The sequence below is a fragment of the Mesitornis unicolor genome, unplaced genomic scaffold (genome assembly GCF_000695765.1).
Source record: "Mesitornis unicolor isolate BGI_N332 unplaced genomic scaffold, ASM69576v1 scaffold11031, whole genome shotgun sequence".
NCBI classification, from domain to species: domain Eukaryota; kingdom Metazoa; phylum Chordata; class Aves; order Mesitornithiformes; family Mesitornithidae; genus Mesitornis; species Mesitornis unicolor.
This window is the reverse complement of record NW_010164503.1, coordinates 63,879-74,467: the sequence shown is the minus strand read 5'-3', so window position 1 is coordinate 74,467 and position 10,589 is coordinate 63,879. Positions and strand designations below refer to the sequence as shown.

The window sequence follows — 10,589 nt, the reverse complement described above, 5'->3', positions numbered from 1 at the left end:
TAGTGACTGAAAAGAAAACTGATTTAGTTTATAAAATTATCACTATCAAAATGCCACTCAGTGCCTACATTTGCAACGCGTAAACAAGCCAGAAACTGTCATTATTCTTTTCTATTAACTAGTGCCTTTGAAATACACTATCCAGTACAATCCCATAAGGTCAATATAAATAATGTATTGTTTACTAATCACGAAGGACCAGTATCTTCTAAATAGAAGCCAAAAATAATCCTCCTTCACCATTGGAGATGTTTTCTATAGCATTCTTGAAACATGCTAAAATGAGAAAAGAGCTATACAACTACATCCCTAGTGGTTCACCTCTTAAAGAAATACCATGTGGTGTGTATATATATATATATTCATATATATTTGTATATTCATATATATATTCATATATATCGTCATATTTTCATGTCTTACTCTTTTTTTGTGCCTGTATGTGGCAGGGAGTTGTTTTATGTAGGCCCAAAGTAGTTTTCCCTGCTCTAATCCTCATTTACGCTGACTAAAAAATCGTTTCAAGAGTATCACAAGTAGCAGTTAAATACTTTAATACTTTGATAAATACATGCCATTAATCCTGTAATTTTCTTTTTTGGTATAATTAAGTAGCATCTAGTTTATTACTCCTATTAGGTTGACTGTTTAGGACAATTGATGCAAAACGGAATTCATTTAACCTTCCTTTTTATCTCTTTATCTTTCTTTGCATAACAAAACAGATTCAAAGAGTAAGTACTTATTTTCAGCTTTGTTTCTAACGGCTTGCATAGGAATACTGCCAGCCTACCAGTGTTTATTTTTAAGAAGGGGTATTTGGCGTTCAGTAAGAGTTACTTCCAGTACTCCAACTTGCTCCTGAACACCTTGTATGACAAGTTTAAAAGTTACTTATATAGTTACTCAGTGTATTTTATAACTGCATGCTTAGCACGCATTAACAATACCAGAGCTCAGGGCATTGCCTGTTTCCTGCAGAGAAGAAGGTAAATATTTCCTTGTGTTCGGTATTCTGCAAGCCAGCAAGTGCGTGTCAGGCTGGAGCGCATAGAGAGACTTCCCTAGCAAGGTATCAACCACCCTCAAACCCAAAGCGTGGTAGATCAGTCATGTCACCTCAGTGTTGTTCCCCCAGTTACACATGTAAATAGGGACCACGGGCTTTGTCTTCTAGACAGAAAACAGAAATTGGTTTCATAGTGAATTTTCCCATTAAAAATGTAAATTTTTTCAGGAAAACTGTTCACTGAGACAGAAATTTCCCAGCCAACTGTAATGAGAAAGGAGTTGTAAGTGATAACTTAAACTTTCCCAGAGACTTCTTTGTGTGTTTAAAATTATAGTCTCCTGGCACTTGAATGAAGCACTTGACCACAGCGCTTATTGTTTCCACCATTAGACTGGGCAGCCAGAACAGATAAACCTGTTAATGAGAGCGGTGTCAAAGCTAGCACATAACATTATTTCCTGGGAAATGCTTGCTGTGTTCGTGATGTACCGCTGGCCAGGAGGTTTCTGTCCAGGAGGAGTTCTGGGGTTCCACCAAGCCAGGAAAAGATTATCACATTATTACTTTTTTTTTTAAAATAAGACAAAATGCAGGGGTATTTTGAAAACTGGAGGAAAAAAACCCAGAGAACTACATCTTGTCTTACGCTAGGGTACAGAGTATTTCTAATGAATGTTTCTCCTTCCCTGTGTGGCTCACCCAAGGCGACAGGCTGAATGCGCAAAGACTGCGAGAATCCAGATGGCTTTACCAGCAGGCAAACCAGCGAGCGCTGCTGCCAATAACCTCTATGAAGAGCTTGGCGACAGCACCATGTAAGTATTCCTTGTGATATATCAGTAAAATTATTAGTGACTGAAGCCGTGATTCACTTTCCAGGGATATCACTTCATGCAGTCTACATCAAAGAAGCTTTTCTTCATGAAGCAGTCTTTCCCAAGCAGCTTGGGGTTCGCAGACATCCAGAAAATAAACAAGACCGCTCTATAAGGAAAGAAAAAACAGTTTAACCTGTTAATGAGGACTTCTTGTAGTGCCTGGGGGAATCTTCAGCAGGTTTTAAGTTAGCAAAAAGCAGGGTTTAAACAGATAGGTTTTTCTAAAGCAAAAGCCCGCAGCAGGTCATTGCTACCAGGGTGTGCTCGGCCTGGGCTCCTTTGCAAATCCGGGATAGCGTGCCAAGTTTCTCAAAGCCGTTGACTGAACACATCCAATGAAATCACTGCCCCAAAGTCCCCATTTGCTGTAGTAAGAAATATTCTGTGGGGTAAAGAGGGCTTGGGGTTTTTTTTGTTCTAAAGTTGAAATTGTTAGAATGTTGAAATGAATGATAAAGGAACTGTCAAAATAGAGAAACCACTGGCAATTCCATGAATATATCTTTTACCTATTATATGCTCGTAAAATTATAATAAGGCAAAGATGCCTACCTATTCATGCATCTGTAAATCTGAAGTTTATGGAGGCCAACAACAATTTAACTCTCAGTATGAGAATATTACAGCAGAGAATAGCCAGTTAATATTTGTGTCATACTGGGGGGTTTTGTTGATAAGCTTCCCATACTTTCTCATATATATTTATATTTTAAAAAGCAACACTGAAGAGCATAGCATTAATAATGTGTCTGGAGGCAGAAAGAGAGTGAGCTGCGGGTGTTGTTAAGGATTGGCAGATTCAGTTCTATTTTCCCTCACTATTTGTTTTGCTCAGAAAGTTGAAATTTTCCAGATGCTGTGATTGAGTTTATGAAATATTAAGAAGGCATGACAGAGCGTATCACTGCTGCTTTAACTCTTGTCCATCTGAGTGCATTCTCTGCATTTGGAATAATTCCAGAGCTTGAGCTTTTCAGTGTAAATAAAGGAGCTGCAGTTGAAGCAAGAACAGCTTCTCCTAACTGCTGACTTTCCTCCTGTGCCTTTTGCCTTTGTGAAGTGTTACTGCTTGGGCAGGAAGGGAGGAAAAACATATATTCTACAGTAGCATAGAGTCATATTTTGGAATGTGAGCACTGCTGCTTGTGAACCACATGAGACCACATTTGCACACTTACACATCTACCGAGGGGTTCTGCTGGAAAAAAAAATCCTGTTTCTTTTGCATTTAACTAAATTTCTACCGAAATTAATGACTCATTTCTACTACTTTTACTGGCAGGGGTGTAAAGCTGATTATCTGTGGGAATTGGAAATCCCAATGGATGAAGCTGTTTTGTATTGATGAATACCTTATACTAAATCCAAAGCAAGCCTTATTATACTGCAAAGATTTTTTTTAATGTTTTAGTACTGCAACATATAGGTGCAAATCTACAGATTGGCTGGATTGACTTCGAGGCTTCAATTTATGTTTGACTAAAAAGATATTTTCATTGCACCACAAAAAAGACGCTACATTTGGAATATTTTCATCTCAGATGTCTTTGTCTACAGCTGAGATAAACACATATCCATCATGCTGAGGAACCAATTGAATATAATCTAGTAAAAACCACACAAGATAAATTAATATCTGTAGGATTTTAAAGAAAAAAATGTGCTTCAATAAAAATATTTACAAATTATCTTTTTTTTTCCTGTCAAATATTTGATTTCAAGGCACTGATATACCTTAGGAAATTACTATTTGGGAAATGCCTTTTAATATTTTTCATGAATTTTAGTACCATGTTTCCTGTCTCTAGTTATCCTAAGACAGTCATCTCTCATTTGCAGTGCTGTCTTGTGTCTTGTTTTCTTTATTTGGTGTTTATAGCAAATGAAATGGAACTAAGCTCTTTAGTTTTAAATCTAAAAAGTTTCATAACTTTCATTTTTCTCTGTCTTTGGATACCTAGGCATCAGTAAGTAAGCTGATTTCATTATCTTAATATTTGTAGCTAGTAGAAATGCTAGTAAATTTTCCTTTCAGTAACTCCCATTAAACCTTGCAGTCTGAACCTCATCTTTTATTTGTCATCGACCAAGTACAGGAAAGACATTTACTGTGAAGTTTCAATACTTCTATGCTTCTTTACCCTTTTCTCAGAAGTAGAGATGAAGTATGATTGCTGAACTTGAATAGTATTATTTCTAAAGCCAAATAGTCCTGCTACCTTAAAAACAAACAAAAAACCCCAAAAACTCAACCAACAACAAAGAAAACCGAACCAGCAACAAAACAAAAACCAAAACAAAACCCCACCAAACCAAAATCAACACAGAGTGCATGCACAGAGGTTTGCTTTCAGTTCATGGACTTAAGATCTCACAATTGGATGCAAGCAAAATCTTTCTTGTCTGCTATTTACAGCTCCTAGCAAGGCGGGTGCTTTTCTTTCAGTTTATGGAAATGTGCCTCAAACTGGTGAGTTGATGTCTCTCATTGATTAAAAGACTAATACATACACAGAAAAGATTGCAGGATAATGACATCCTTGAGAGGCATCATGTGAAGTGAGGAGGGAACTGAGCAGCTTTTGAAATAATCTGTTCCAGTAGCATAAAGGTTATGTCATCTTGCATGAGCCTTCTACTGGAGGGTTTCCTTCAAGTTCAGAATCATTGATTTCTCTTGCCTCTAAATAGACGGAGGGTGCTTGACCAACCTCAGAGGATGCTGCTTTAGAATAAAGAATTAGTTTATTATTAGTGTGAAATCAATTATTTTCCATGCAGTTATATTCTGCCCAAAGGCAAGCCTTAGGAATACTGTTTTTTGAAGCACTGCAGTGCTTGAGGTGAGTTTATTCACTGGTGTAATCTTTCATGACTTTGCTGAGTGTCATTTGCGAGTGGGAGAGTGATCCTTGTACTCTGCAGTGATTCTTCTCATGAGTCCTCTCAGGTGCCTGTGACCATGAGGGGCTGTAGTTCCTCTGTGTGGGTGTCCTCCCAGTCAAAAGAAGAAGCAGAAGTTAAGAAGCACGTGTGTCTCATTCCTAAATACAGGCCTGCGAGGGACTTGTACATATTAAATAGCTTAGAGGAGATTTAATATCACTTAATTAACTGCTATCCAGTGTCTACTGATTTAAATTTCCCTTCCAGTTTTGCTAGGGAATATTTAAACACCAGAGGTTAAATTTCCATTAATTCAGATTTGTTAATATTTACTGAGATATGAAAAAAACATCAAAAAAGATGGAACAATCTGACCAAGAGGGCTACATCTTTGTCTTCCAGCATTCATGTAATCATGGAAAATGTAATTTTCCCCCTATTCCTTTGTCAATAAAGCCTAACCCTTTTTTGTCTACATTCTAAAGAATAAGACTCAAGTTTGGGTAGCAACAAGACTTAAAACTTTTAAGTTCAGAAGTTTTGTGAAAATATTGGACAGTTCTAAGCCACTAAAAATAGTTTTAGATGGTATTTTTGATTTGGGGGGTGTGTGTGTGTAGAAGTGACTGCTACTCACTTTAGCTGAAGTTGCTTAACTGCAGAAGATAGGAAAGTTTTAAGTGTGGCAGTCAAAATGTGGAGCATCAGCGTAAGGCAGAAGTAGTGAAGCTATAAGGGAATTGTACAAAAGTGGAATTCAGTCTTGATACCCCATTTCTACCATAATGTCCCCTTATACCATCGTATTCTCACCCGTAGCCTGTCCTATAGATAAATATATTTCAGAGAGCCTTTTAAAGTAGGTGTCCTTTTTAAGACTGGTTTTTTTTTATGTTGGACGGGTTTTTTGCATGCCCATGCTAGACAAGCACATCTGTTTAGTCACAATAAATTTGTATATGGAAGCAATTCAAATGCATTTTGATTTGATCTTGTTGCTGACAAGGGTAATCTTCTCTTTGAAAGGATAAGGGTTTCATTTTTAGCTCTATCTGACATCTGTCTTAAATTTGTCACAGATTGGGAGGAAATAAGTTTAATTTCAGCCTCAGGTAAGTGTTATTTAAAACAGGGCTCTAAGGACACACTTTTCTAGCAGGCAGTTCGGGGATATTGATCTTAAAATATTGCTTATTATATAATCTGCTCAGAAGTTTGTGATGTTAAAAATATTAGAGGAAAGTAGGTTAATGAAGCACTCAGAGGTACTAGATGACTTCCAGAAAATGGTAAGACCTCCTACCTTTGGAGTAGAAATTCAATGTAATTCAACTGCTGGGGTTTTTCATTTGGTTTAACGTAGTGCAGAGATGAAATTCATACACATATTGATACTCCTGCATCAATATGCGTATCATATATGCAATAAACAATGCCCAGCGTGGTAATTCTTTTAAAATCAGTGTCAGGAGAATGGTCTGTGTATACTCACAGTGTGAGTCTGGTCTGACTGTCTTCAGCTCCCATCAGCCGCCTCACAGAGACCCTACGACTGTACACTTCAGGTGTGCCAAAGTGCACATCTGATACCTTCTGGGGCCACAATTTGAGAGTGGTCTGACTGTCTTCAGCTCCCATCAGCCGCCTCACAGAGACCCTACGACTGTACACTTCAGGTGTGCCCAATGCACATCTGATACCTTCTGGGGCCACGATTTGAGAGTCACTGTTGTATGGCTCAAACCATAGTTCAGATTTTGTATGTGAACTATGGCCAGTCCTTACAAGACGATGCAGGCACACTTAAAGACTGCCCAATTGTATGTGTGTTTTATAGAACAGCAGAGTTTTGATGCACAATTAATAGAGAATAGGATTAACATCAAAATCTCTGTGAATATTCTGTGTTGGCTCTGTGCAGTATGGCACACTGCCACTGCCATTTAAATTATGGAGACACAATTATACATACACACAGTATATACATACCATGAGTCCGTATCATCTCACAGAGAAATTGTATTGCATGACTACACTGATGTTTTGTCACTGGGGAGATAGGGCACAGTATTGGCTGACAGCTTTTAAATCTACGGGATTTTTGTAAGAAGAGGTTAACTTATTTTTGAACTTGAGAAGTAGCTGAAAACTTGGTTTAATTTGTCTTCCCCCTCAAGTCCTTCTCCCTTAAAGAAGATGTAAAAGTAAATGTCTTGCCCAGTAGTCAAGTAATTGTGGTCTTTCTGTTGGATAGTAGTAGTTTGCTAAAAGTAATTTAATGGCTTTGATTCATATCATTAAGTTCTTTTTTTCCTCTCTCATAATTATCTGTGTCCATGCATGTTTCCTCACATGTGATTATCTTCTTTTCTTTCAAGTCTTTTTCTTCTCTACCATTTCCAACAAAGCAGGGGAAAAAAGTCAGTCTTAGAAGAAGGAGACCGTCAGAGAGTTATAAGCAGCTTTGCTTCACGTGCCATTGAGGCTCACAAGCAATCTAATATCAATGGATCATTGAACAATAACCTCCCCAAATCTTCAAGTAACATTACCTTTTTATCTGATGAGAACCCATTAACTACTCAAAACCCACTGTACGTGGAAGGTGTCTCTCAAAGTCCCGCTGCTGCTGGTTTCCTGCGGAAAAGAAATGATACTCTAGATACTCTTTCTCCTTCAAGACTAGTTTTGAGAGATGCTCCTTTGGGAGGCAGTCACCGTGCGTGGACGGTACCAACTCACGTTACTAGGAGACACGCGCCTGGTTCTCTGAGTAGGCCAGTTATCATGGACCCCATTCAGTGGCAACAAGAGAGACTCAAAGCAGAGAATGAAGGAACTGAAGGTCAGCACAGCAGTGCTGATATCAACAGTCCACTGTTTCAGAAAGTAAGTGGCCCGAAGTTAACTGTAAAAGAGAAGGCAAGACAGTTCGAGCAGCAGGCTTTGCAAGAAATGAAGCAAGTGAAATCTCCTGATGTGAAATCCATCCGATCACCAACGCACAGCATCTGTTTCCAAGAAGGAGAAAATGTGGTCGAGCAGTCTCCTAAAAGTGTCGTTGCATCTCCTTGCCTTCGCTCTTCTTCTCTGTCCTCTCCAACACCTTGCGCTGAAGTAGTTGAAGCAGAGGCCTCCAGGGTTCCCTCTGTAATCGTCACTCACCATGACTGTCCCGAAGAACCTTCTCCTCCACCAACTCGCAAACCAACTCCTCCGTCTTACAGGATAAAGAAATCAGTTTGCCAAACTCTTCTAGCTCCTCAGACCAAAGAAGTTCTAGAAAGCATCCCAGATCCGCCTAAAATTCCCCCACCTCCACCTCCACTGCTGCCACCTCCATCTCCTCCTCTGTTGCCACCACATCCTCCGCCTTTGCCCACAGTTTCTCTTTCTTCTTCTTCTTCTTCTTCTTCATCTCCTCTTAGCACCCAGCACCTCTCCCCTGCCAAGCATTCAAAATCCCCTGCCAAACAGCCAGCTGTACCACCACCAGCCTCAGTGCCAGAGCCACCTCCCCGTAGGGAGCTGAAAGGTATTCTTAAAAACATTCAGAATTTAGCGGCGATCGAGAAGTCTGTGGCCAACATGTACAGCCAAATAGACAAAAACCATGTTCTGCCCAAGCACGTTTCTAAGCTTAAACCGGTTGCAACACCAGAGCTGCCAACTCCAGAAGCTGTGGCTGAGCACAACCAGCAGAATGGCAACTTGAGCTGTGTTGTGGAGGAGCTTGAGAAACATTATCCGTCTCAGTCGACAGCACTGTAATATTTATGGTTGGATGTTTTCTGCATGTAACATTTTAAGTGAGATGACTCTAATGCAGCACATGATATCTGCCTCAGACTCTCAAGAAATTCAAACTTGATATTCCCCTTTCTCTGCTGTATATCACTGTCTACTCAGTCCTAATCCCAAATTGAGAGACATTGTCTTTCCTGTCCATTTGGAAATTTGTAATGTATAATAATTCTAGAAGTTGTTTTCTCAGAGCTACATCTTGCTGTTCTATGATGCTGGTTCTTAGTCTGTTTACAAAAAATTCTTGAGGAAAACTGTCCATTTTTACCCAAGTATCAGTCATAGATGGCAGAGGACTTGATTCTGCCTTATGTTAAGCATATCACTGTAGGTAAACATCAGTAAGCAGAGTGAATTTTCTGCAGCTGTAATTGGCATCTCTTGCTTTGCCCATAAAATGTACCACCTGGGAGGAATCTTACTGTCAAATATTGGATGTCAAAGCAAGCAAGTACTGGTAGTAAACAGGCTCAGCAATAATGAGCCAGAGTTATTGCAGTTGTTGTATCTTCATATCCCGTGGGAGATGACGCAGTGCTCTGCTCTGCTGGCACGCTTTCGTTCAGCTCATGTTTCCATCTCAAGTCAGAAGAAGGGTTTTGTCTCGATTTGTCAGTAAACCTGTCTGTCTTCCCTCCTGTTACCTATGTTCTGCCTTCCATTGCATTTTTTTATATTGTACCTGCATGTGAACATTTTTATTGTGTGAATTTCTTTCATGTACAAAGCATTTGTTTTTTTAGTTTGCATGTGTACGTTGCTGGCTTCTCTCAAACTTTCATGCTAGTTTGCCATGAGCTGAAACATCTTGCTTGTCTTAAATTGTAATAAAGTCGCTCTGATTAGTGTTACCAAGTGAATATTTTTCAAGTACTTGTAAAAATCCATGTAATATGGATTTACTTACTGGCTTTTTTGCTCACAGTTATCTAAATCAGACCTTTAAATATGTCAATGATAGTAAATTAGCTTGTCCTTTGAAAAAAATGGTAAGTAAAAGAAGTTTTGGCATTTAAATGAATGCTAGTTTGGTTCAACTTGCAAGTTTCCTCTTAGTCTTTTGCCAAAATTCAACATATTTGTGTTTAATATGACAATTTTTACAAAACATTTTGGGAAAGGCAGCTATTCAATAATGAAGACAAATTAAACCCCCCCAGTTCAGTGTCAAATGTTGTAATTCTGAGCAAAAAGGTAATGAAGTATTTATCAGACTGTCTAGAGATACTCAGCATTTCCATGGTGCTTGGCTTTTTCTCTTTTCTCTTTTTTTCTTTTTTTTTTATTTTAAATCTGCAGTTAGGACATGTATGGATGCTTCGGTTGGAAACTGCTGAAGGTAGTTTCTCTTTCTTTGTCCTAAAGCCAAACTCCATAAACTCCATCACACAAGTTTTGGTGATACATTAGAATTTTTCTTTGCTTAAAACTCTTGTTGGGTTGGACTGTGGTTCCAAAGATGTGTATAGCAGCTCAATGTGTGAGGGGGATGATTATCGATCACAGCATTTTTTGCTGTAACAGCATCTGTATAATTTACAAGATGCACGCATGTAGAATGCCTCCCCATGATGCTAAATTCTCCAAGAGTGGCCCTAGTGCAGCATCAGCAGCAAACTGACAAAGTTCAGCAGCTATTAGGTAAAGAAACTTTTAAGATTTAAGAGCCAGAATCAGAAGATGGCTTGCGTGTGTACTTTATTCTGTGTGTCTGTGATGGTCCAGGCATGGAGACAGTGGAGAGGGTGCAGAGAGGAGCATAAGAAATTATTGTGCTAAGCGTGTTCAGAGTAGATCCAACCCTAAGACAGAGATTTGAATTTAAGCACCCAAATCCCACTTTAGAGCTTGTAGACCCAGAACAGATGCTTTTGTGAAGTTCATTACATCACTAGTGAAATATTAGACCGACATCATCTAATTTAACAGTGTCTAGTGTCGCGCAGCAAAGCTGCGGGGTTTTAGCAATTCACAACATAAACTCCAAAGGTATTATGTGGTTGCAATTA

General features: G+C 38.9%; 1 protein-coding gene across 1 annotated transcript in view; it reads left to right on the top strand.

The window, feature by feature from the left end:
- Positions 1–1,684: 1,684 nt before the first annotated feature.
- Positions 1,685–10,589, top strand: part of LOC104548344 (flocculation protein FLO11-like) — a 22,018-nt gene continuing 13,113 nt past the window's right edge. The window contains exon 1 of the mRNA XM_010194339.1: positions 1,685–1,827. Coding sequence (XP_010192641.1) covers positions 1,685–1,827 — 143 coding nt within the window. The remainder of the gene's footprint in view (positions 1,828–10,589) is intronic.